The sequence below is a fragment of the Crotalus tigris genome, unplaced genomic scaffold (genome assembly GCF_016545835.1).
Source record: "Crotalus tigris isolate CLP2741 ecotype Arizona unplaced genomic scaffold, ASM1654583v1 scf7180000020588.15403103151:6194809, whole genome shotgun sequence".
Taxonomy (NCBI): domain Eukaryota; kingdom Metazoa; phylum Chordata; class Lepidosauria; order Squamata; family Viperidae; genus Crotalus; species Crotalus tigris.
In genome coordinates, this window is record NW_024098092.1 from 5,977,670 (window position 1) to 6,004,323 (window position 26,654).

The 26,654-nt window shown below is 51.0% G+C and overlaps 1 protein-coding gene across 4 annotated transcripts; it reads right to left on the reverse strand.

The window, feature by feature from the left end:
- Positions 1-5,767: 5,767 nt before the first annotated feature.
- Positions 5,768-25,625, reverse strand: VWA5B1 (von Willebrand factor A domain containing 5B1). 4 transcript variants are annotated; one of them, XM_039367643.1, is made up of 22 exons: positions 24,894-25,625; positions 21,523-21,732; positions 21,178-21,324; positions 20,534-20,756; positions 19,607-19,752; positions 18,366-18,497; positions 17,728-17,852; positions 17,133-17,309; positions 16,676-16,786; positions 16,072-16,274; positions 15,682-15,796; positions 13,838-14,023; positions 13,430-13,631; positions 13,054-13,247; positions 11,756-11,948; positions 10,959-11,309; positions 10,677-10,814; positions 10,235-10,354; positions 9,863-9,937; positions 9,530-9,590; positions 9,051-9,174; positions 5,768-8,355 (listed from the first exon to the last, which is right to left on the reverse strand). In XM_039367643.1, exons 2-22 carry the CDS (start codon positions 21,659-21,661, stop codon positions 7,669-7,671), a joined length of 3,849 nt encoding a protein of 1,282 aa, XP_039223577.1. In that variant the 5' UTR covers positions 21,662-21,732; positions 24,894-25,625; the 3' UTR covers positions 5,768-7,668. The 4 variants fall into 4 exon arrangements, with proteins under 4 accessions (XP_039223577.1, XP_039223578.1, XP_039223581.1 ...); XM_039367644.1 differs by lacking the exon at positions 24,894-25,625 and having other exon boundaries at positions 19,607-19,749; positions 21,523-22,084; XM_039367647.1 differs by lacking the exons at positions 21,178-21,324; positions 24,894-25,625 and having other exon boundaries at positions 21,523-22,084.
- Positions 25,626-26,654: the final 1,029 nt, after the last annotated feature.

Here is a 26,654-nt window from a genome sequence, read left to right on the forward strand (position 1 = left end):
ATTGAAGCTTTCTATTATTCATGTGGGGTTACGCAACCTGAGACCACCAGGGTACAAACGGCCTCTCAATGTGTCTTTGTGAATGCCGGACGGAGACCAGGCATGCTCCGGCTTGTGAGCGTTGTATCGTCGCAAAGGCAGAACAAGGCTTATCCAGTTCTCCAGCGAAAGAGCAAAGAGAGGGTCCTGCTGGAAAAACCTAAGGGGGACACGATAGCAGTGTTCCAATCTCTCAGGGGCTGCCCCAAAGAAGAGGGAGTCAAGCTATTCTCCAAAGCGCCTGAAGGCAGAACAAGAAACAATAGATGGAAACTAATCAAGGAGAGAAGCAACCTGGAATTAAGGAGGAATTTCCTGACAATGAGGACAATCAACCAGTGGAACTGGAGCTCTATCCCTGGATGCTTGTAAGAAGAGACTGGACAGCCATTTTTCTAGAGTAGTATAGAGTCTCCTGCTTGAGCAGGGGGTTGGACTAGGAGACCTCTGAGGTCCCTTCCAACTCTGTTATTCTGTTTTCGGATCTTAAGGACCTCAATGTTGTGAGAAGAAAATGGACCACTTTTGGGCAGCCACAAAACGGTTTTCAAAATTTGAGGGCCTCCGGGGAACCCCGTCACAAAGCCGGCACCGTCAGAAAAGGCCGCTTCTTTGTGAACTGGGGCTTCTGTCTTCCAAAGGCCCTCCTGCTCGGAAGGTCAGAGAACGGCAGCCGGGCAGAGAAGCGGGCGATGGAAAAAGAAAAAGAAAGAAATGACATTGTGGTCCTGGAGACTCGGGTTGGATGCTCAGTTGCTATAGCAACCGCATCCCCAAGCCCTGGGCTTGCCTGTTTTGATGGGCAGCTGCTAGGCAAAACATAGAATCACAGGGCTGGGATGGACCTCGGAGGTCTTCTAGTCCAACCTCCTGCCCAGGCCAGGAGACCTTAATACCATCTCAAATGGTGGTCCAGTCTCTTCTTCAAAGCCTCCGGGGATGGGGCACACTGCAGGTCCACTGAAATTCTTCTCCAGCTTCCTTTTCACTCAAGCCTGCAGCAATTCACGACCGAAGAGAGAAGGAAAGACCTAAATCAAGTTTTTTTTCCTTTGTTGTCTCAATTCCATCCGTTCTGCTGCACCACTCGGCAGTAAGAGACGGGGTCTGCTCAGATAGAAGCCCCTAAAAGCTGCTCAGTGAGGCAACTTGATGGACCAAGAACATCCCCTTTGGCTCCTAGAGGTGGTCTCCAAGACCATCAGCCTAGGAAGGCTGGATTTCAGTCGTGAAATTTGGAATTCCTGGACAGAATTTTGCACGCTCTGAACATGCAGATCTTCCACTCTGATTTTAGAGGATCTTTACTATGCTATGTGAGAAAGACCCTGAGATACAGGGTGGATATATATGGGAATAAAGATAATTGGTCCGAATTTGAAACTGACTCCACCGCTGAAAGCTTTTTTGAGTGCCAAATGAGCCACATCGGACTTGTAGCTTCTCAAGAGCCTGAGATACGCAGCGAACTTTCCACACAGCTCAACACCTGCCCCCCCCCCAACACAGAAATAACTTGGATTAACTTCTTAAACACCAATTGCACTTGCAGGTTGTCATGGAAACACGGGCATCTCTGTTGTGTGATGGGAACTTGGGGGGAAACCAACCAGAATTTAGGAAATCAGATTGCATTGTTCCTCACAGACCAGGTCTTCTGCACAATTGTTGTGACCTCAGAAAATTTCCCACCAGGGTTGTACATCCTTAAGGGACCAATTCAAAAATCCACGAAGGATCTGGGTGTGGGATGGCTGCAGGAAGCTTTGGGAAGTTCCCCAAATAAAGAAGGTTCAAGGTTGATCCCTGGGGAAAGGGCCAAGGGCCCTTGGTGGTGCAAGCCCTGGGTCAAATTGAATCCAATCAAATATTTATTACAATCACAGACCAGCATACAAAAGTCTGAAGGCAATTTCATGGGATCCTAATTTTGAGAAGTTCTCTGAAATTCTGCCCCCATCTCTTCTCTCTCTCTCTTTGTTTGCCAATGTTTAACAACTTTATTTATTGATTGGGGATTTATTGGTATTGGTATTGGGGTTTTATTTCTGCAAGGCGGGACTTGGACAGCCATAAAATTTTTCTAAATGAATAAAAACTTTAAAAAGCAGCTGCAAAAAAGAGTATCCTGATGCCTTTTTTAAAAACTGCCTTGAGATTTTGTGTCTGTGTGTGGTGGGGGAGAGTATTTTGTTGACATGTGGCATGTGGATCTCCTACTTATTATTAAAACCTTCCAAAGAAATCTCATCCAAAGGAAACTTATTTTGTTTTGCTTAATTTTGGCAAGGCGCAACGGGTTGATGAGGAAGTTCAGAAGAGGCTGGACAGCTCTTCATTTTTTCTTCTCTTTCCCCACAGTCTATCTTGGTCTGATTAAAAGGCCTTTGGGAGAGACCTGGTCTATTGTTGTGTCCACTCCCAACCAGGGCTTGTTCTGCTCCAGTTTCAGCCAGTGTGCAGCTCTTGTGAAAGCCAAAGAAAGGAGCCGAGAAGTTACCCAGATGGGTTGAAAACAGGTCAGTGTGTTGTTTTGCAAAGTGGGGTCTCTTAAGCATGTTCCTTGCACAGTGTGAACGTACACACACACAAACACACACATACACACACACACACAAAACACATGGAAAACAAAGATAAACAGGTTAATTATTCACAAGTGCTCTCTCCGAACTGATTTTTCTCACTCAGATGTAGCGAAGCCTGAAATATATACATAAATATTCATATATTTTCATAAGCAATTCCCCCCTCCCCTGCCCAAGGAGGACATGTTAAACCAGGTCAGCATTTTACCGTGAAATAGTTATGAAACCAGGAGGGGGAACTGAGGCAGGGGAAGAGAGAGGGGTTATTATTTGCAAAATGCATGTTTCCCCTCCCCCCACGAGCAAACATTCAAGATCCAGACAGGCAAAATTGAGATTTGTGTGCATAAAGCTGTGGTGTGCTTAAGCGCAGTTCGCTAAATAAACCACCATTGAATGGATTCACACAACACATTCCACCACAAGCCTTGGTTTGTTTATTTAGCACAAGTATATTTATTAAATTTATTTACCATTTATCTCGCTGTCAAGCAATTCTGGGTGGCTTACAAAGTCATCCATCTTACATAAACGGTGCACAACGTTTAAATAAAATATTTTAAAACGAACCTTATTAAAAAATATTAAAATCTAGTGCTTGTGCCTAGATTAATTTCATTCCAGCTACATGCAGGTTACTGTGTTTTCTCTGGATCAGCTCTTCACTAGCTGCACCCGCTTTCGGGTCTGGATTTCTTTTCCTTTCTACTTTGGCTCTCCGTACGGTCTAGAAAGGCTGGTGGTTCCCCCCCCCCCTTCGCTTTAAAGCGCCGGCCAAGTCGGAGGGTGCCGTGTAAACATTCATTAAATTGATTGAAGGGCCGAGGCAGATGGAAAGTTAAAAAAAGATGAACAGGGGAATTTTAATAACGCAGGCAGTGATTACAGCAGGAAGAGCCTCTGTGGATCTGATGGGGAGGGGAGGGGAGGAAAAGAGGCTGTGGGTGAAAAAAATTACGATTAAGAAACCCACGGATGCCTTTTCCCTTCAGGCAGTTTGCGCCCGGAGGCTGGGATCAGGAAGCACTCGGAGGGGAAAGTAAAATTTTAACAACTGTGAAGATTCATTTAACGACCACAGCAAAAATGAGTGGGAAATCAGGTCAGTCGCAGGTGACCCATTTTACGGCCATTATGATTGTACAGGTAGTCCTCGGCTTTCAACTATAACTGAGTCCAAAATTTATGTTGCTAAACAAGACATTCATTAAGTGAGTTTTGCCCCCCTTTTTAGGAGCTTCTTTGCGACCGTTAAATGAATCACTGCAGTTGGTTAAATTAGTAATACAATTGCTAAGTGAATCTGGCTTCTTCTCCATTGGCTTTGCTGGTCAAAAGGTCACAAAAAGGGACGCTGCAACCGTCATAAGTATGAGTCAGTTGCTAATTGTCTGAATTTTGATCACGTAACCAAAAGGGGATGTTGCGATGGTCGTGAGAGTGAAAAACGGTCATAAGTCACTTTTGTCAGTGCTGTTGTAACTTTGAACGCTTACTAAATGAGCTGTTGTTAAGTTGTGGACGGGTCACTCATGTGACCGACCTGATTTTACAACCTTTTTTGCAGTGGTCATTAAACAAATATTTTGCAATTGTTACAGTTTTCCACCGTGATGGCAGGCTCCACTACGGCCGTAAATCGTAAGTTCCTTGACCCACACACAGCTGGGCTGTGCTTGTGCTCTTTGTGCAAAGGCTAGCAACACAAGGCTCCTCGTCTTACACACACAGACGCACACGCGGGCTCTGATGTGGTGAGTTATTTTCTTTCTTTCAGTGCCATTATTTCTGCCTCCACTGGTTGTTTCTTTTAAACACACGCCCGTGCCTCAGTTGCCCACCGCCCATCCCACTCACCATCTGCAGCCTCGCTGTCACGTCGGTTGCTTCTCCCTTGGGGCAGCGCGTCTGCGGGGGGGGGGCTGCTGAACCCCACTCCCCCGCCCATATGCCTGCCACAAAGGTCCCTTGCCCCAAGGCAGGAGCGCTGAGGACCCCATCAATCATCCTCCGATTCAGCTGCCAGGCGGAGCACAGCAGTGTGTCCGAGTGTCGGTGTGCACAGAGAAGAGCTGCATTGGGTAACTGGATCGTGGTTAGGATTGCTGAATGTTCTCTAATGTTGGTGAGGAATGCCATCATGCAAATTTAGGACAAGTTTCTAGCTCTTAGTGTTGGCAGAAGAGAAGGTTTCCTAAGGGAAGTGGAGGATGAGAGAGTGCCTAAATTTTTTCCCGGCTGTTTGGAGATTCTGCACAAAGCTGTTTTTTTCAAGCTGGCTTTGAAGATGGAAAAAAAGTCGTCGTCCTCCTCCTCCTCTTCCTCCTCTTCCTCCTCCTCCTTGTATATCCTACTTCCTTCCTGCACTGATGATGTTGCCTAGTTAGGTCAAGAAACATCTGCAAGAAAACCGCCCAGCTCAGAGAGCACCAAGGACCCCTGAGTTCTTTCTCTTTCTCCTCCCTTTTTTTCCTTGTATTTTTCCCAAAAGGTTACACATTTTTTTCACGGGATTTGTCATCAAGGTGTTCACTGGAGGGAAAACGTTTCCCTAATAGACCTGTTTACATTGACAAACCGCCCCTGCAAGATTCAGAGCACCGGGAATGTCAGGGAGAACTCCCAGAGGTGCTTTTTCCAAAAGGGGTTTTTTTCCTTGAAAACATTTCGCTCCTCAAGCCGAGAAGCTTCTTCCGTTCTGGCTGAAGGGAAGGATTCTTCCATTCCCTGCCCTTCACCCAGAACTGAGAAGCTTCTCTGATGGGAGATGATGGGAGATGAAAGATTAGGGGACTGGAGGCTAAAACATATAAGGAACGGTTGCGAGAATTGGGTATGTCTAGTTTAACGAAGAGAAGGACAAGGGGGGACATGATAGCAGTATTCCAATATCTCAGGGGCTGCCATAAAGAAGAGGGAATTAAGCTATTTTCCAAAGCACCTGAAGGCAGGACAAGAAGCAACGGGTGGAAACTAATCAAGGAGAGAAGCAACCTAGAACTAAGGAGAAACTTCCTGACAGTTAGAACAATTAATCAGTGGAACAGCTTGCCTCCAGAAGCAGTAAATGCTCAAACACTGGAAGTTTTTAAGAAGAGACTGGACAGCCATTTGTCCGAAATGGTTTAGGGTTTCCTGCCCGAGCAGGGGGTTGGACTAGATGACCTCCAAGGTCCCTTCCAACTTTACTACTATTACTATTACTATTTTCAAAGGAAAAACAGCAACCAAGACAGTCCAGTTGCCCTTTGGGAAAAGCACCTGTGGGACTGGGTGATTCAAAACCTCATGTTGATTGTGGATGGGGGGGGGGAGGGAGGGAGAGGAGTAAAGTGTACAGCATCCTTGGCTCAGCGCAGAGCTCCTCTCTCGTTTCCTGAGCAACAGAAAAGGAACCCCCCCAAGCAATTTGGAGCCCAGCAGTGCCCCCTGGTGGCTTTACCAGGAATGGAGAGAGAGAGAGAGAGAGAGAGAGAGAGAGAGAGAGAGAGAGAGAGAAAGAGAGAGAGTGTGGCGCCTACAAGAAAATGCATCTTCAACCCCTTGTTTTGTGGGGTGAAAAGGAAACCCACAAGGTGATTCAGATGAGACGCAAGCAGGAACCGCAGCACAAAAAATTGCCAAATAAGCTTGAAGGGGCCTTGGAGGTCTTCCAGTCCAACCCCCTGCCCAACAGGAGACCCTACACCATTCTGAACAAATGGCTGCCCAGACTAACCCCCCTTTCAATGCTTTTTCTTGGGAGTATTTGGGGGCTTAACAAACTCACATACACACTCTTTTTCAATAGTTCTCGGTTTATTAAGCCACTGAAGCAGCCACAAATGAAAAAAAAAATAGTTAAGAAACCAACAAAGAGACAAAAAAAAAAAAAAAGTGAAACTGAAGAAAATCCTCGCTGCTAACTTTGTTAGAATTGTATGCAGGGCGAGGTGTCCTTCCTTCACATCAGATGTTGCCCTTTTTCCGATGCCCACACGGGGCACGACTGAAACTAGCGATCAAAACATCGACGGAGGAACCTCTCTAGCAATTGGTCATGCTTTTTTCTTTTTCCTTTACAATCTTGCAGAAGAAATAAAGTGTGAGAGAGAAAAGAGCCGTAATAACGTTGAATTGGCAAGCAGATGCTGTGGTTAAGATTCAGGTAACATCCCAGAATAACAGAATAGCAGAGTTGGAAGGGACCTCCGAGGTCTTCTAGTCCAACCCCCTGCTCAAGCAGGAGACCCTATACTATTCCAGACGAATGGCTGTCCAATCTCTTCTTAAAAACCTTCACTGATGGAGCACCCACCACTTCTGCGAGCAGATTCTTCCATTGCTTTATACTTTCCACAACCAACAAATTTGTCCTTATTTTGAGTATGGATCTTAGGATATAGAAGACAGAATAACAGAGTTGGAAGGGACCTTGAGGATCCTCTAGTCCGCCCACTGCTTGGCCGTCCCAAGAGCCTGACCCAAAGGTAGGCTCTGCATGCCCCCCTGGTCTTTCTATGCCTCCCCCTTGCCACTTGGGCTCCCCAGACTCAGCTGTCTGCCCATCGCCCAACCCCATGGATCGTCTCCTGTCCCAGCTCCGGGACCCTCCTGGCTTCGGAGAAACTTTTTCCTGAAAACCTGAAGTCTAGCCTGGAGGGGTCCAGAGGGCGGAGGGGGCACTTTTCTGGTGATCTTCCTCCCAGTGAAGCACAGCCACAATCCCCACCTCAGGGAACACAACCACTGCGGGGGCTTTGCATGCTCAGAAGCACAATACAAAATGACGCAGAAGGTCGACACTTGAACAGCAGGACCAGAGAAAGACTCGGGGACGAGGCTGGTATCAGAGACCCCTGCCAACCTTCCCCAGCCAGGGTCCTCCGGATGCGTCAGATGCCAGCTCTATGCGACGCGGCTGGAGAAAGATGGGAGATGGAGTTCACTGGGATCCAGAGGCGCCCCTGGCATCAACCGGACGGCCACCAGCCTGGCTGGAACTGGGTGGAGCTGGGGCCCAGGCCAGCTTCAGGCCTTCCTACCTCTGCTCACCCTCTTCCTAGACATCCTTCGGGTTGTAACACAACAAGTTGAACTGCAGATTTTTGTTCCAGTGCCGGAGCAGCACAAACAGCTGTTGAGCAGCTGTTTTGAGGGCCAGCAGGTTTCGCCCTTCTGGGATGTCTTGCTCACTGAGCCATCGGCTGGCCTTGGCGGCCACCAGCTCCCACTCAATGAAGTAGGAGGCCGAGCTGTGCTCCAGCCACGCCAAGGCTACCGCCGTGGCCCAGAGCATCCCCTCTGGATCGGCCTGCTGCTGGAGGCCAACATCGAAGAGCCACGCCTGGAGCTCGGAGGTTTCCGTCTCTGAGCCTCGGCTGCTGTCGGGCGGGGACGGGCCGCTCTCTGGGGTGGAGAAGCTCTGGATGGTGATGGAGGGAGGGGACAGGCTGCCCTCGGCCTTGGGGACTCGGGAGGAGCTTTCTGCTGGGCCTCCAGAAGGATGTCCCTGCAGGGCAGCCTTCTTCTCAGCCTCTTCGTGGATATGTCTCTCTGGAACATCAGCCACACTTGTGCCCTTGGCTTCTCCTGGACCTTCCACTTTCCTGGAGCTGGTGGAAGGACTGAGGTCCATGCGGTGGCAAGCAAACGGCGAGGTCCACCTGAGCTTCTCCAGGGGGATGTTGATGGCCTCAGAGAAGGCCTTGTTCAAGAGGAAGGAGCCAGAGGCCAGCTGGAGAGACACCTGAGGAGAAAGGCGGAGGAAAGAACCTCAAAGAAAGTGTTCTTTCGTCTCTTAGATGCTATGAACTTCTCACAAGCACAGGGCAGAAAAAGCTGAGAAGTGGTTCCTTAAGTCCAGCTCCATGTTGGTAGCCAGGTTTTCCCCAGCAAGCCCAGCTAGAAGATCTCAAAGCATTCATCTGTTGCTCTAGTTCTCTCCTCACGTCCAGCAGGAACATCAGAATCGGGGACATGGGGAAGCTATCTTTGGAGACACATCTGAGATTTGGAGAAGGGTATGGATTCTCTTCTGAAAGGACTCTCCTGGCGACCAAGGCCAGCCCCCAACAGCAGAAGTTCAAAGGCCAATTAAGGTTGCTCAGTCCCCAAACATAGACCTGATGAGAACCAGGTTTCTGAAAACTAGGATGGAAGTTTGGCTAAAAACACACAGCCCAGCATTGGGCATCAGGCTTTGGATAAGACTGATTTAAGGTGTGAAATGCTGTATCCAGTTTGAACCTGGTTTGTAGCCTGTTTTGATTCAGACCCAGTTCTTGGGAATGCAACAGAAATAAATTTGCGTGAATTTTTCCCTCCCACTTCCTGTTTCGTTAGAGAGACAGAGAGTTTGGGAGAAAGGAAGATCTCTTTCAACTTCCTCAAAACTAAATTTCTCGGGCAGTCCCGTGCCCCCCCCCCCCTCAGCCTGCTCACCAGTGGCAGATAATCAACACTGTCATTGTCATTTTCCGAACTGAGCTCGTTGCTCTTTGCGGGGAGTTTTCCCATGAAGCCCCGGGCAGCCTTGGTCAGCAGCCTGGTTTTGTTAAACGTCAGCCTGGATGAAGAAGAAACCAAGCCAGAAAATAAACAATTACACAGCGAGTCCCATTTCTCCCCTGTGGTGTTTTGGTTTTTTTTAAATCAAAACGTCCCTCATTCTAACCAAACGAAACTCAAATGCTCTGAATGTAATCAATATGGGAAATGTAATCTTTAGACAATTCGGAGAGGGCATAAACCCTACGTCGCTAGATCACTAGTAACTCTTAATACCAAATTTTAAGAAGAATTCCTGACAGTTTTTCTGAAAGTTTACATAGTATTTTCCCCTGTTCTTATATAGAGTTTGCAAACAGTGAGTAAGGAGCAACCACTTTCAGAGAGAGTCGGGGAGAAAAAGCAAATTTTACCTGGCGCCAAAGAAGTTTTCAATGGACTTTTGAGAGGAAACCGATGGGCTGCGTAGTGACCCTGTAAAGAGAGAGGTGAATGCTAGCAATGATGTAGGGTATGAATTAGAGCAGGGGTCTCCAAACATGGCAACTTTTAAGACGTGTGGACTTCAATTCCCAGAATTTCTCAGTCAATCTTGGGAGTTGAGGTCCAAAGTCCAAAAGTCTTAAAGCTGCTGAATTTGGAGACCCTGAATTAGACCAATCTAGACTGGCAATGTTCTGGTGCATAATTCTTTCTTTATTAAATTTATAGACTGGGGGAATAAATGCTTTTTTTTTCTCTCCTACCGTCTGGAAAACTGTGGCGATCCCTTCCAGAGGAAGGCAGTGAGCCAGAAGGAGACAAAATGTTCTCTTCTGCATCTGGATTGGGAAAAAAGTAGCCCCAAATCAGAAGACTTCTGGTGCTTTCTGAGCAGAAACGTTTGTTCAAATAGGTAAATGTTGGTGCCCAGCATAACTCTGAATAAAATTGGTTAGCTGGATGTTTGGCCCCTTTTTCTCCTTCCGATCTCCGTTCCTTTCCCTCCCGAGCTACGCAGAATTAACCCCTTTCTCCTGGAACCGTCCCCCCGTATTTTGAACCCCAACATCCAGGGTGAACCTTAAAGAGGAGCGTTCAGGACCAGGGTGAAAAAAGTGCTCCAGCCACGCTCTTACTTGCATTGTGCGGCCCACCGTCTACTCCGTCATGAATCCGCCCCGAGCTAGCCGAGAGTCTTCGGTGCCGTCGGCTCTCGAACCTGGAGCCCAGTTGGCTGGACGACTTCATCAGCAGACCTCGACAAAAGACAGGGACAAGTCCATCTCGAAAGAGTTCAGAGGACCGAGGACTTGCTTTAATTCAAGGACATGTTTTGGAACTTCAAGGGACACCAATCTGGCACAAGAAGGAAAAACTCGGTCCTCGACCACTGTCCAGAATTTCCAGGTGATTCTTAAGTGAGTCACACTCTATTTTGTGATCTTTTCTGGGCCATGACGGCTAGGGAATTCTGGGAGTTGAAGTCCACACATCTTAAAGTGCCCAGGGTAGATGGAGAGACACTGCCTGGGTTTTCTAAGGCCAAAGCAGCATTTTCACAAGAGCTGTGAGCCTCACCTGTACGGGGATATTTAACAAGGGTTGGCAAATAGCTGTTGCTGCTCAGGTCCACCGGCACAAACACCGTGAATTTGCTGATCACATTGCAAGATTTGCTGGCGTGCACGGCGTTGGCTTGGTACCTCCGCCCGGACCCTGTAGGAGGACCAAGAACACCAGTAAAATTGCATATTAGCTGGGTTCAGGATATTTGCCCATCTTTCTGACCCCTGTCGCTTCTGCTGCTGAAAAACCAGCGATCAATCGATCATAATTTAATTCAGAGGTGCCCAAATATACCGTGCTCAATCTCAAACTCCCTCTCGGCCAGCTGCTCAAAGTCCTGGATGATGGACTTGGCGGCCAGGTGGTGGAAAGTCTCATTCCAGATGTCTCCTCCTCCTTCTTCTTCTCCTCCTCCTCCTCCTCCTTGGCCCTTGCCGTCTCTGCTTTGGAAGAGGCCACTGAGGTCGAAGGTTATCTCCCACTTGACGGGTTCCCCGTTCTGGAGCCCCTTCACCAGGGCCTTGCAGAGCGACCTTCGAGACCCCCTCCAGCCACCACCGCCCGAAGAACCCGGTTCCGGATCAGGAAGGTCCCAATCCGAGGCGGCCTCTGTTTCAAAGTGGAAGGAAGGATGCTGGGCAGACTCTGTGAGAAACGTCAGAGAGAGGATTATGCGTGGTGGGAATCCATGAGCCACCTGGGGTCATCTGACCTGCTGTCTGGGCAGGAGGTCCTTGCCCCACTCTGGAGAGCCTTACAAGGGGAAGCAAGACATTCTCTGCTCCTTTGTCCCCCCCCCCCAATTCTCCTCTCCTCTGCAAGAAATCTTGAAGGCAGTTTTGTAGAATGAGAACTTGGAAGAAACCTGCAGAGTTTCTGCATGCAAACACAAAGAATGGCCCAATTTGTGAGATGCTCACTCTGCAAAGGGCTCCGTTCTCCACATTTGTATGTGTGTGAATGTGTACATTCCCAAAGCCACCCAATGGAGAGTCCTTGTGGTTGCCTTGTTGGGTCATCCGGGGTCTACAAGCCCACATCCAAGCTCAGCGAGCATCTTAGAGTCAATGCAAGCCATCATTGCAGCTTACCCAGTTCTCCAGGGCTTCGGCTGTCCGAAAATGTGAACTCGGGAAGGGAGTTGGTGTCTTGGGACCCCGGTCCTGTCCCCGCGGCTGCCTGCGTGGGGTCCCGGTGCAGCTGTCGCAGGTCCTGGAGCAGAGACGGCCGCCGTGCACCCACTCCACGGATCTTGGTTGCTGGGGGGCGGCTGGCTGTGAGAGGCTGACCAGAGGGAAACACTTGAAAGGGGGGGAGGTGCACGGAGGGAGAGAAATGGGAGATTCCCCATCCAGTTGCCTGGTAACCACAAGCAGAACCCAGGGACAGTTTGGGGTAGGGTTTCGTTGTACGTGTGTGCTCAAAAGTCCACAGGTGGAAGTTGGAGAGAGGAGCTCTCTCTGGAGAGTTCGAAAAAGGCAGCTCTTGTGCCTCGGTTTCCTTTGCAGAATGCAACAGGCTGGCAGGGACTTTGTGCCGCGATCGATCGTGTGGGATTTACAAGCAACTTTAATTTCCTTGAGGGTCTCTTTGTGGGTGTAATTGGCAACACAAAGCCTGGCCAGAGGGAAAGCAGCAATTTAACCAGGTGATCGCCCTAAATCAGAGGCAGGGGAGCCTTCAGAGAAGCCAGCATCCACTCGAAGCCATTAAGTCTCGCCCGGATGGGGCTCCTCCACTCAGTGTGTTTGTTTTAAGGCTTTTGCACAAAACCCAGTGAACTCCACCTGGGGTTGCTATAGAAACCTTTGCTCTCACAGACCGGTCCTGCTCTCTGGAACCAGCAGAGGCAGCTGGAGTTGCAAGGGGGGGGAGCACTGCCGCCTGCCAATCCCAGAGATAACATCGATCCCTGTCATGCTGGCACATCTAAGGCTGCACAGAAATGGAGCTGCTCCTCCTTTGCAGACGTCTCTTTTTCTGCCCAGTTGTGCTGGAGCATTGCTTTCTCCCACATTTCCCTCGGGGGTGCGATTTGCTGGGAGGGGCCGGGAGGGGCTGCTTGGTTTCTGCTGCTCTCTGGCTTTCTCTGCCTGCAGCCTTCCAAGTCCTACTAAATTCCCTGAGGCTGTTTTCTCATTTGGGAAAGACAAACCATGTCCTCCTGCAGAAGAATTGCACCCGCATTTGGGCCTCCACAAAAAGAGTAACAGAATAATAGAGTGGGATGGGATAGTTAGGGAAACCTGAGCTCAAAGAGTCTTCCAAGTTAGGAAGGTTTTAAGCCCCCTGCACAAGAATGTTGTGGGAATGTACGTCCTGAAAGTCTGCTGAATTTGCCCTAGGCGGCCCTTTCAAAGCCTTGGAGGGAAGCAGCGGGGATTCTCACCTGAAGCTCCCCCTGCCAGGGCTGAGCGCCTGCAGCGATTTGGCTGAGGTCCTGCAGGTGGGCTTTCCGGAGGGGATTTGCCCTCGGCACAGAGCCGGAGTCGCTGGCCGTGGGGAGCTTCTGGGGAGGCTCCCAGTCAGCAACCTGACTGGTGCTGTAGGCCCTTCGCTGGGATGTCGTTACAGAGTCTAAGCCTGAGGAAACACAAAGCCTCCGTTTATGCAACTAAACAACAGATTATCCACACTCTTATCTTCCCATAAGTTCAATGTTCTCCAGTTTACTAAAAAAAAAAAATCAACAAAGCAAAAGAATAAACCGGTAAAAATATTGGCAATGTCAACAATTCTAGAATACGACCACTGTCCAAGCCCACCTGAATCTATGTCCGATTCGCTTCCCATCTCGCCGCTGCTCCTCTCCGAAGGAAATCCACTTCCGGGGTCCTTGGTGACCTCCCAGTTCTCCAGCCCTCCTCCTCCTCCTCCACTCCCTCCTTCTTCTTCTTCTTGTGAATGGAAGAAAACAGAGCTTCCTGACTCTTGCGAATGCAGCATGCTGTAACGGCGTCTCTTGTCCTGGGGAGAGAAGGTCAGATGGGCAATGCATTCATGGCTCCCAGGCTGGTGGTTCAGTGGTAGAGTAGCAGACACTTTGGGAAGCTGACTGAGTCCGTGGAAACCATGTTGGGACAACTCTTTACATTCTAGATCAAGGGATTAACGACAGATGATCAAGCATGGACCTTAAGACTAGCGGAGGTCCATCGGTTGTGGCCACTCACCAGCCGGGGGTTAGAGACATACAGGGATGTGTCGCACACAATGCTGTAGGCCACCAGACGGTCTCCTGGGAAAAGGCAGCTGGCGTGGACAGGCGAAATCAGGACTTCTGTCGTTTCGGGAAACACCCAATCTACGGAGACATCGCTCACCACCGGTGCCAGGGCCTTCTTCAGAGACCTGATCATCTAAAACCCAAAGAAATTTTCAGATCAGATGGTGGCCACCTAGACTGGTGCCCTTAAAGGCAGAGCCCTGATCACAGAGGCCCCCCAGTCCAAGTAGCCACAGTGTTGACCGTTCTGCAGGGAAGACCACTTTATGAGAAGGCCTCACAAGGCGCTAAGGCCACACTTGGATCATGGCATCCAGTTTTGGTCTCTACAATATAAAAAAGGCGTTGAGACTCTGGAAAGTGCAGAGAGGAGCAACAAAGACGCTTAGGGGATTGGAAGGTAAAACCTATGAAAAACAGTTGCAGGAATTGGGGGGTTCTGACAGAGTATAGGGGTCCCACCTCTTCTCCAAAGCACCCGAAAGCAGGAGAAGAAGCAACAGATGGAAACTAATCAAGGAGAGAAGCAACCTGGAATTAAGAATTTTCTTAAGAATTAAGAATTTTCTTAAGAATTAAGAATTTTCTTAAGAATTAAGAATTTTCTTAAGAATTAAGAATTTTCTTAAGAATTAAGAAAAAACTTCCAGACAGTGGAATGGCTGGCCTCCAGAAATTGCAGGTGCTCCAACACTGGAGGTTTCTAAGATGAGTCCGGACACCCATTTGTCCAGCCTGGTACAAGGTCTCCTGCTTGAGCAGGGGGTTGGACTAGAAGACCTCCAAGGTCCCTTCCAACTCTGTTATTCTGTTCTATTACTTTTATTATAATGACACAGCAACAGAATTTTGCAAGACTGACTGCACTCTCCCCTCCTTTATTCTCTTCCTGACAACTGGGGAAGGGTTACGTCTGAGACACCGGGGACAATTAAATGCCTTCAGATGTTTCTGACGTAGGTCTCCGAACACGGACGGGCTCTTCTTAAAAAGAGACGTTTTTCTGATTCCGACCTTCCTGCTTTTGTAGTTCTGAGCCGTTGCACTCCTTCGGCTATAAATTTCACCCTCCCTTCCCCGGCAATGATGTTTCTGACAAAACCCGTATACACCTCCTGCGCAAGTAGCTGGCATTTTCTGACCTTCAAACACGCCGAGAGGTCAATTGGTGCCATCTCTCTCTCTGCTGGTGCCCATCTTTGATGTCAAAGATTCAGGAGCCAAGCAAGAAACATATATCATTATGGGGGGGGACTTTTATTCTCCCACCGCCCTCTCTTTGCAGAAGGGGAGATGGAAGTACTTGGGGTTTGTGGCGAGAGGGAGTCTGGAAGACTCGGCTCAGCCTAGATCCATCTTTGATAGCCCTCAGAGTGGCTGGATTTTTATCCGGCAAGCTTTTCAGCTCGCACTGATTGATCGCAGTAATCTACTGTGGAGTAATCCCAGGAGCTTGCAGTATTCTTTCTTAGCCCAGGCCGTCTCACCGGGCTCTTATCGTGGGGATAAAAAGGAGGAAAAGTCCTTTCATTTGCTGCCTTGGGGCCATCGAGATAAGGCAGGTTATAAAATAAAGGAATAAATAGAAATGTATTTGCCTTCTATTTGGAGAATACGTTCACCGCCTCTTCTCTGCGATAGCCCTTCAAGCGTTGAAAGATGCAAAAGTTAAAATAGAAAGCCGTTCCTTTAAAAATGAAATGGGACTGGAGGGGAATGGTTTTTTAAAATGCAGTGGGGATTTTTTTTTTCCCTGCATGGCCTCAACTGCAACAGTCCGAGCGGCCCCACCTTTGGCTGCAGCCGCTCCCCTTCGGCCAGGAACTCGGCGCTCCCTTTGGTTACGGCGGCCAGGCCCTTCAGCAGCCTCCGGCAGGCGCTCTTGCCGATGCCGAAAGTGTAGCACCTGCAGCCGGAAGAGGAGAGGGCCTGGTGGGCAAGGAGAGCCACCCTGCGGCCCCCAGGGATTAAGGGACACCCCCCCCCCCGTGGAAAAACCAGGCTTATTTTTCTGCAAACTTTGCCCACAGGCTCAGCAAATTGGCAACTTGGCCCAAAGTCCAAAACGGCTTTGTTGCCTTGATGGGCTATCGAGAGACCAACCCCCCCCCCCAAGGGCTGGCTTCAGGTCCTCGGCCAGATCTGCCCCTCGGACGGATGGCCTGAGCCCCCCCGGCCCACCTGGTGGAGAAGGCATGGCTGCGCAGGAGCGCCAGGATTTTGCCGGTGTTCCCCACCGCCCCGTCCGTCAGCAGGAAGAGCAGGCGGGGGTGTCCCCGCTGGATGGGCTGCCGGAGGGCCCACTTCAGGGGCGGCAGGAGGTTGGTGCTGCCCATGTCCGCCCGGATTTTCTTGATGCTCTCGCAGGCCCCTGCCAGGTTCTCCTGCGGCAGAAGCAGAGGAAGGGGCTCTGGACACTCCGAGGAAGGGGCGTTGGGCCCACCAGCTGACATCTGGGCAAGACCCCTCCAATGGGTGAGGATGAGAGAGGGGCTCAGTTGTGGCCATAAGCTGAGGACTACCGGCATTTCAAAGGGAAGCAGACTCATCTCCAAAATTAGCTCCCACGTCCCGGCTGAGGCTCTGTTCACACAACAGGCTGGGTCTGATCCCCAAATTAACCCCCTTTTGAGGTGTTTCCTCCACCCTGAAGCCTCAACTGACCGAGATGCCTCCCTTCCCACTTTGGTTAACCAGCTGAGGTTAGAAGGAAGCAACAATGAGAACGCAACCCCTGCATCTACACAGCCGTTACAAGACCAGCATCCAGGATGGACCCCTTCACCTCCGAGTAGGCCTGGCTGGCAGGGAAGACGGCCTTGAAGGTGGATCCGAAGCCGATGACGTTGAAGAGACAGCCCGGCATGAGGCTCTTGAGGATGACCACCAGCGCGTCCTGCAAAAGCCACAGAGACGTGACCTTAGGGGTCCTGAGGAGCACATGAGGGGTCCAAGGCTTTCACGCTCCAGGAAATGGAGGAGCCCTCCCCCTCCTCACTGCAAACCCCCTCCCTTCTAGCATGGATGATATTCCCTAGTTTGCTCATGAAACGTCTGCAAGGAAACCACCAAGCTCAGAGAGCAACAAAGACCCCATAGTCCTCCTCCTCCTCCTCCCACAGCCTTTGGCATCGGTGACTTTTAAAGACGGATTAATGAATGGTGAGTCACCGCAAGATTTTGGCATAGGCGGCTTCGAAGCTTAGGGAAGGCAGACCTGGAAGGGAAGAGGCGCATCCTACCTTCACCCGAGCGATGCTTGTGCCAGCCATACTTCTGCTTCGGTCCACCAGAAATATGAATTCTCCGTGGGTCTTCCGGAGGTTTGGCTGCACCCGTTTCAGATCCGGGCAGAAGTTCAGCATGATCACCGGATGGTGAGGGATGTCCTTGTGAAGCCTTTTGCGGATAATTTCGGTCTGAAAGGACCAAGGAAGAGAATTTAAAAGGCATTTTTTGCCTCCTCTGTCTGCCCACCCATCTGGAGAAATTCACAGGAGGGGAAACTTTCCAGGGCGCTGACTAGAGGATGGGGACAAAGACAGACAGACAAGGGAGCCGGAGGGCAGCGACAGGGGGACAGCTGGGCAGAACTGCAAACAGGTTGGATGCAGAGACTGGCTGAACAGATTTAAAGCAAAAATTAAAGTAAAAACAGCCGCTCACAGTGCTCACACACCAGAATTCAACACTGAGAATCCTCAACTTTAAATAGGGGTTGAAGAGCTGTGAACTTCTGGCAGAATCCGAGGGGGGCCTTAAAGGAAAAGAAAAAGGGGGGGTGTCTTGCCCCCAAAGTCCCTCCTCTGGCCAAGCCCCACACCTTCCCCTGATCACCTTTTTCTGGGCGCTGGGGTCCTTCTTGGTGCCTTTGATGAAGTCGCTCCGCCCCCTCAGGTGCTGCTCGTACTGGGCAGGGGCCATGTCCCCCTCCTCCATCAGGACGTGGGGCATGTGGGGCTCTGGGAAACAAGGGGGGGGTGGATGATGGGATAATCAAAGGAGGGACATGCAGACCTCCCTGGAATTCTGCAGCTGTGACCCACCGATTCCCTTGTAAGGCAACGCTTCATCCCTCTTGAAACGAGCCTTGGTTTTTGGCTCACTTTGGATGGTTGCTCTTTGAAACTAGCCCAATAATCACGCAACACACAAACACACACACATCCCTGCCCAAATGTAAGCAGGGATGGTTCTCAGAAAATGGAAAAGCTGCTTATAACATGGAATCCTAGAGTTGGAAGGGACCCTGGAGGTCCTCTAGTCCAACCCCCTGATCAAACAGGAGGCTCGTTCATAGAGAAGAACAGATGAATAGAACAACAGAATAATGGAGCTGGGAGGGACCCTGGAGGTCCTCTAGTCCAACTTGAAGTGTGCCACGTTTCTGTTCTTCCCCAACAAGGGAAGGACCCCCACTCACCCACCCACCCGCCCCCCTCCAGGCTACGGAACCGAAGAGGTTTCCCACCTACCACTCGGGTGGATCAGGACCTCCACCGGACGGTCGAAGGTGTGTCTGTTGGTCAGGGTGATGGTGATGCTCTTGGCCGACCTGGCCGAAGGGTCGGCGTCCGCTCGGATCTCATGCGTGGGGCTTTCCACCCCTGTGGACAAGAAAGTCCGGCTGCCCCGTGAAAAGGCCTCTTTGGGATGGCCGGGCTTCCGTCTGACTCCCTCCCAGAGTGATGGATCAGCCTCCATGAAGCGTGTTTGGCCAAAAGGCCTCTGTCCAGGCGAAGGGGGACCCGGCTAGCAGCTCCCGCCTCTAATGTGCAAATTAAGGAAGACGCTGCTTTCTGCCCTAGAGAGCAAACTCTGGAGACCTCCCCAGAGGATTAGCAGCAAATATCATATTGCATCTCTTCGCGAGGCTTCGATGGTATTTTTAATTATTCTGATTACTTTGATTCATGCGGCAGCATGATTTGAAGGCCGGCCCTGCCCTCATTTCCTCGCTCAGCCTTCGAGTGGAAATTTTCAAATTAAATTCCCATCCTGGCTGTCGTGACTCAGCAACGGAGAGCAGGGTGCCTCTTCACACATTTCGCCCCACGTTTCACCCAGATTTCCTTAGTTGTTTAGTAGAATTTATATCTACAGACAGTCCTTGACTTACGGTCACAATTGAGCCCAAAACACCTATTGCTAAGTGAGACATTTCTTAAGTGAAGTTTAACTCATTTTATGACCTTTCTTGCCACAGCTGTAGTAGATCACAACAATTGTTAAAATACTAGCACGGTTGTGAAGCGAGCCTGGCTTCGCCCTTGACTTTGCTGGTCAGAATGGGATACCCCGGGACACTGCAACTGTCATAAATGTGAGTCAGTTGCCAAGCGTCTGAATTTTGATCACATGACCAGGGGATGCTGCAGTGGTCGTAAGTGTGGAAAACGGCCCTGAGTCCCTTTTTTCCAGTGCCCTTGTAACTTTGGATGGTGGCTAAACAAACTGGGGTAAGTCAAGGACTGCCTGCGTGAGGTCTGGCAATATCAGCACCTTGGACAGTTCTCTCTGAATCCTTCTAAGGGGGATCTGCAGCTCTTAACTCTGAGGGCGAAGGAGAGCTAAGGGCACGGGTTAGCTGACCCCAGGGTGAAAGGGTCAATCAGGGTCAAAGTTCTGGGAGTCCATGAGATGTTTTTCCTGCAAGGACTGCCTCTTATTCCCACCTCCTTGGCTAACCGCCCTTCCCTTGGATCTCCCGGCTGACCTGCCAATAAACACGGCCCTCGGATCTCCAGGGAGAAGCTGAATTCGTACTCCATGGGGTTGGTGGTCTCGGTTTCCAGGAGATGTGCCAGGCAAAATTTCCCTGCTTCTTCTGGAGACAGTGTCCCGCTGTAGTGCCTGTCCCTGCTGAGGAGAAGGCCACAATATGTCTATATATGGAGGAGGAGGAGGAGGAGGAGGAGGAGGAGGAGGAGGAGGAGGAGGAGGAGGACAACTGTGGGGTCCTTGGTGCTCTCTGAGCTTGGTGGTTTTCTTGCAGACATTTCATGACCCAACCAGGGAACTTTATCAGTAATAGAAGGGAGTGTATATAAACAGACAACAAATCCCACTAACCTCCTAGCACTGATGATGTTCCCTAGTTGGGTTATGAAATGTCTGCAAGAAAACCACACAGCTCAGAGGGCAACAAGGGCCCCACAATCAAAGTGTGCTTTTGAGCAAAACAGGACATTCAGAGAAGAACTCACCACTTTTTCATCCCTTCCAAGATACTCTCCTTTAAATGTTGGTATCCTAATTACTTGGCTTTTTTTTTTCCTATTCCACTACTGATGCATTAAGAATGTTCCCTGCTTTGTTTTATTTCTACAAACAAAAGCCTGGAATTTGGGATTTCTTTGTCTGTCTTTTTATTTAACACATGTCTTCCCCATTGTGAATGGCCCCCAGAAGCGGTCTGATGAACTGCTGCTTATCCAAGATTATTTTCCCATTTTCAGGGCATTATTAGATTTTTCTAGGAAAAGATCATCTGCAACTGCAATCTGACTTTAAAATGATTTTTTTTTCCCTTGGGTTTTCTCCTCGTCTTTTTCCTGTCTTAACCCAAGAGACTAAAACCGGTGAGGATCTGGACTCAGATTTTTCCTCGCTGCAATGTCAATGCAGAACAGGGGCTGCTTACAATGGAAGGGGGTGTCCAGAGAAGCCGGTGGTCAAATCAGTGGCTTTCTGGGGCACTCTGGGGGCACAGACAGCCGGAAGGAGGACCCTGACGGCCCCGGTTGGGAGGGTCTGAAGTTCAGAGGAGGTGCTGATGCAGATGGACACGTCCACTTGGGAAGGAACGATGCCCACGTTGGCCACAAAGGCGATCCTTTCCAGGTCTTCATCCAGAATTATGCAGCCTACAGGAAAGGAAGTTCAGACGACCAAGATCTGCTTAGCAAGCCTTGTCTACATTTCATTGAAGGCTTTCAAGGAGGTGTTCAAGATCTCTCTTTCTAAGGCAGGGGTCTTCAAACTTGGCAACTTTAAGATTTGTGGACTTCAACTCCCAGAATTCCCCAGCCAGCAACTGGGAATTGAAGTCCACAAATCTTAAAGTTGCCAAGTTGGGAGACAGCTTTAGCTGACTGCCTCTAGTCTTCTGCAACCTTGCAGCTTCGAAACACGTAGCGTCTCAAAGCTTGTCCGTTATCTGAGGAACAGGAACACTGAAATCCAACAGAGCAGGAAGTGATGGAGCATTATTTAATCTTCTCCACCCAACCGGGGCAATGGGCACAATTGCCACCTTGCCCCCTCCCATGGCCACTTCTTTCTCACCCTCCTCATCTGGAGTTCTTCCATCACCAAAGCAGCTCTCCTCAATTCTCGCCTTGTCTTTGATCTGCACTGTCAGCACCCGCTCGGAAATCACAGCTTCGAAGCCCACCACCGTTGTGTGTTCGTCCAAGGGATAGACAAACAAGCCTGGGAAGGGAAGGCGATTTGTCAGCCGGTGGATCTGACTACAGTTGGAACAAAACCTGCCCAAGTCATAAGTCGAGAATCACCTGTAACTCTTCTGAACCCGGGACAGTTTGCATCCCCTTCTCGTCCCTTCATAATTCAGAAAGAAGATAAAACCCCCAAGAGGAAGGAGACTCGGAGAGAGGCTGCCACACCTACCTTCGAAAGGATGGTTCTCGGAGTTGTGGTAGGACAGGCAGGCAGTCATTCCAAAGGCGTAGCCACTGACGCAGGAGGTGACCTCCGAGGCAGCCAGAGGGAGGACGGTGCTGGTTGTCCGGTTGATCAACCCCGGCATCCTGGCGGCCGTCTCAGGATCAGAGCAGGAAAGGTCACCCAGAAAGGAACCAGGGATTCAGTTTCTCTTCTCTGAAACAGAAACAGCGCATCAGCCCTAAGATGGCCACAAGCATCCGACCGCCTGGCCACGCAGGGCCGGTTGGTGGCCACAGAAAGAGTCCGCGATGGAAAATCAGAGGCTGCTGGACTTTTGGGGTCTGGGCGATTCCCAGGCAAAGCAGCTCTCCGGGCCCCAATGAATTTGCTCTACAGTTCTCATTTAAAAAAAAAAAAAAAAAAAGAGTTTGAGAATCGGTTTCGGAGATCTCCTGGGGCTGTTTTGCTATTGGATGGGGGACATTTTACCAATGGGTCAGAATTGGCTTTTCTATCTAACGTGGGCCATTTTCTGCTGCTGAAACTTTGCAACGCAACTCTTGGTGGGGGGGGGGCTGCAACAGGGGAGGGGGCTGAGCTGGATCCAGCTGCAGAGGGGCTCTCCTGGGATAGAAAGCAGAGCTGGGATGGCCGGGATGGGACTCTCCTGCAGAAGCCGCGTTTTTGCATCACCTGCCTCCAGTCCTCTGGCACCGGCTGCTTTCATGCTCCGGAGCACTAAACGGACCCAGGAATGCTTGTTGCTCCAGATGCACCACAACAGCCACCTCAGCCCTGTGGCCGGTCAAGGGCAGCTCTTGACAGATGTGCCCAGCGATCGTCCCGCTGGCTCTGTGTTCGATTTCCTTTTGGCGAGGACGAGTGATTCATCGCCAGAGAGTGTCGCTCTCTCTCCCAGGGTAATAAATCAAGGGTTTAGTCTTCCCAGTTGGAAGGAGGGGGGGTCAGAGACAGGTTCTGCGTCAGCGGGGAGGGAGGGGAGGAGAAAGCGAAGGCGTTGGAGTTTGCCCATATTCCCACGGTGTGCCAAACAGAATCCACCTCCAAGAGAGCTGTTTTTTTCTCACAGTTCCTTGTCTTCTAGGATCTCCGGAGGGCCCCCACTTCGGAGGCCGAGGGGCCAAACTCACTGAAGCCTCCTTCAAATTGGGCTGTTTCTCCACACATCTCTCCGGGGTGACCCTCGGGGCTGACCTCCGTGTTTGGGGTAGAGAGACAGGCGAGGGCTGGGCTACTTTCATTGTTTTTGTCCCTGCCTGGGAAAGCGGACAAGTCATCATTTAATCGGGAAGAGTTTTAAAAAACTGAAGCAATGGAGGGAGGAGCTAAACAGAGCCTCTCCTTTCAGGGATTGTCTACCACCAAAAGCCTAAACTGAATAAAGAGCAATTCCTGGGACCTTGTTGAATGCAAGCAGGTGTCTTTGGTCAGTGATGATGGCTCTCTTGCTCTTAGATCTTCCCAGGCGGCTCTCGCCAACTGGCCTCCCTCAGAGAAGTCCTCCTCTCTTGGCTGAGCCCCGGAAGGGAGGGGCGCCCACCGAGGAACACTCAGCCAGTCCAATCCTGCTTGCTGAGCCCATATTACTGGGCTCATTAATTCAGATTAAGTAGAGCTGCAAGGTTTGATTAGCCGCTGAATTACAGGATCAGGGTTTTACCGCAGCAAGCGCCACCACAGCGCATTTGACTGAAAGTAGGGGAGGGAGGCCTAATGTCCCGGAAGGAGAAGCAGCCCGTCTGTTTTCTCCGTGTGGGTCCTGATCCATCGGCAGGACTGAGAAACGAGGGGAGTCTCCTAAGTGGGAAGCCTCACCCTCCGTTTTTAAAACCACAAAGGGTGCTTCAGACACAGCTCGGTTTGGCACCTTGGAAAAAGTGTGTGGTTTGCCTCAAAATTATGGGCTTTCCTGGTGACAAACACTTAAAACATGTTAAAAGGATTCCAGGCACAGGAATTCCTTGACTTACACCGGTTCATTTAAAGTTACAACAGCAGTGAAAAAACTGACTTATGACCAGTTTTCATACTTACGACCCCGTGGTCGTGTGATCAAAATTCAGTTATGCTTAACAACCAACTCATATTTATGACGGTCGCAGCAACCTGGGGGGCTCACGTGCTTCTGACAAGCCAAGTCACTGGGGAAGCCAGATTCACTTAACAACCGTGTGACTCATTTAACAACTGCGGCAATTCATTTAACAAATGAAGCACGAAAGGTTGTAAAAAGGGGCAAAACCCATCAACAAATCTCTCGCTTAGCTTGATCGTAAGTTGAGGACCGCCTGTATTCCAGTCGAACTGGGGTTTTCCAGAAGATGCTGGTGCATTAATTGTGTCTGTTGTCGTGTCCATGTGCTCTGCCTAGCAAAATAAGGACTCCATGCGCGATTCTTGTTCTGACGTGCAGTAAGAGGCAATCTTATTTATTTATCAAGTTTATCGAATTTATATGCCACTCTTCCAGCCGCAAGAGATGAGGCATGGTGAGCACAGGAACAGAACTGCATTCCCACGTTGGAGTAATTGCGACCTGTTGCTTTCTCCCTTCTGCAGCTTCCCCAAAGCTTCCTGGGCTGTCGAGCCCAGCCGGGACGGAGGGGTCCGCCATAGGGCCGAAGCGTCTTAGCAGGACGCAATTCCGGAACCCAAGAGGGTCGCTTTCCAAAGAGGCTTCTGAAGGGGGGAGGGGGCAAAGACCTGCCACCTCCAGGCTGCCCAAGATGCCCCCCCCCGTAGCAGAAGCCCCCGCCCTCCGCAAAGGGATCGGGAGAGAGATCTTGAAGGGATCAGGGCAGGCACGCAAGTTTGCGGGGCTTCGGGTGAAAACAGGACTCGGGTGCAAAAGACGGGGGGGAGCCGCTCTCTTGGCGAGGGAAGACCCCCCCTGAAGAGGGGGCCGCTGTTGGGTTCAGCCCAAGCGGCCCCCTCCCATCCTTCTGTCCGGAGGTGAGGAGGGGGCCCCATCTTCAGCTCCCTCGCGGCCTCCGAAGCTGCCGCTGTTCCTTGCAAACACAGTCTGCCCCCCCCCATTTACACACGCAGAGCCACAACTGTAGCTGGGGGGGGGGGAGGAATGTTGTGTCTGAAAGCAGCAGGAGACCTGGAGCTAAACGGGGGGCTGTTTTTAAAGCCTTTTAAACCAAGGCTTGGTGGCATTTTGCAGCCCCCCCGTCCCTCCCCGACTTGTCCCAGGCTCAGCGCGGGGCGTCAAACGAAAATCGGGCACTTTTCTGGGGCAGAAGGAAGACCCCGCGCAGGGGCGGGGGCGGCGGCGGGGGGAGCCGGCAGACAGGACGGAAAAACAAACCGGGAGCGAAAGTGGCGACGGCGGGGGGGGCTGCTCTTACCTGGCCGGAGGTGCCGGTCGGGGCTCCAGGAAGGCTGCCCGCCGGGAGCTCCGCAGTGCCCGCCGGCTCTCCTGAATGCAGCGGCGGAGGCAGCAGGTGGCCCGCGTGGGGCTGGCCGGGGGGCGAGGGGGGCTGCCGGCGACCGGGCGGGCGCGTCTCTCCCGCCTGCGGCTCCTCTGCCCACCTTGCGGAGCGAGCAAGAGCGGGGGAGCTCGGCTGGCCGTCGGGAAGGACACGCGCGCACGCACCCGCAGGCGGGACAGGCGGGCGCAAAGCGGGTCGCAGCCGCGCGTGGAGCCCCCGCCGCACCGACCTCCGCGTGGCTCGGGCCGGCGTTCGCCGCGCCTCCGCAGTGCTTCAGCAAGAGCCCGGAGGGGAACCAGCACGCCCCTCCCCTGCATTTGGGGTCCGGCAGTGGGACGCCCCCTCCCCTTCCACTCCATTCCTTCCTTCACTCTCTGAGCGGTTTACCGAGTCAGCCTCTGCCCCCCAACCATCTGGGTCCCCATTTTACCTGCCTGGGAAGGATGGAAGGCTGAGTCAACCTTCAGCAGGTGGCTGAACTCCTGGCTGTGGGCAGAGTCAGCCTGCAATACTGCGTTCTGCCACCAGGGCTCCCTCTGATGAGGGCCAGTTGGCCCTTCGGGGTCCTTGCAAAGTATTAGGGAGCCATGGAGAGCCCTGGGAGGACAGGAACCCCAAAAGGAGGGAAACCGCTTCTGAAGAAAAACTCAGCCCTCCAGGAAGGGTGGGGGAGCAGGTAGGAGAGCGGGGGGGGGGGTGGGTTCCTCAAGAGCCCCGATCCAGGGCCAAGGGGGGGCCCAGCTGAGAAGCAACGGGCAGGAATCCGAAGGAGGAATTTTAATGGACTTTGAAATTCTTTCTGGAGAGAAGGGGTGGAAAGATGCACCCCAGACGGATGAGGGGGCGCCCCTGCCTTTCTAATCCTACATGGCTTCTTGGGAAATTTTTAATAGCCTTTAATAACTTCCTGATCGAGCGCCGTAGGGATATTTGCTCATCTGTCAGCCATCACAATTGAGAGGAGCAAAGTCCTCTGTCGGCTTGGATCCCTCCCTGCTTCCCGTCTGTGGGAAGGTCTCCTGAGACAGGAAAGGTCATTCTTGCGACTGAAGGGCGGCAAGCGAAGGACGGAGACATCACATCGGACAGGACAGGGACGTCCTTGGCGCCCAGCCCAGCTCCTGCTCGTCCAGTGAGATCATGATTGTAGTAGATGACACCTCCAAGGGAAAAAATAGCTCAAACTTTGGTGTCACGCTCCTTCATGGCTGGATTCCTGTTCCCATCATCCCCAGCCCTGCTGACAATTGAAGTCCACCCATCATAAAGTGCCCAAGTTTGAGAAACACTGATCTGGGGTCAAATGTTGGGGAATGGCCATTTTATCCATAGCCTTAGCCATAATTGTTTACAATTTATCCAAACTATGAAAATATTTTTTTAAATAAAGTTTTAGTAGTTCAAGATGGACAGAAAGCATGCAGGCTTGGGAAGGGCAGGAAAACGAGATGGTTGGTTAGAAGCCACCCATTTGAGGCCTCTCTGGCTTCTCACATCGATGTTTGGGGGTCTAAACAGTAATTGTAACCAGTAACTCTGATATTAGAGAAACTCAAAGCTTAGCTCATCAATGACCAAACATAATGAAAAAATTGCAGTTTGGGTGTGAGGCATACACATAATTCAGCACAGCAAAAGCTGCTTAAACTAGCCATCGGCGGGATTCCCACATTGTTG

What these genes read in the sequence shown, in the direction of transcription:
- VWA5B1 (XM_039367643.1), bottom strand. Translation starts at nt 21,661, where the DNA reads ATGCCGGGGTTGATCAACCGGACAACCAGCACCGTCCTCCCTCTGGCT. An exon ending in CCTGGCAGGGGGAGCTTCAG is followed by an intron (nt 11,949 to 13,053) that starts GTGAGAATCCCC and finishes CCCTCTGGTCAG; the next exon opens with CCTCTCACAGCCAGCCGCCC. An exon ending in GTGTTGATTATCTGCCACTG is followed by an intron (nt 8,356 to 9,050) that starts GTGAGCAGGCTG and finishes CTTTCTCCTCAG; the next exon opens with GTGTCTCTCCAGCTGGCCTC.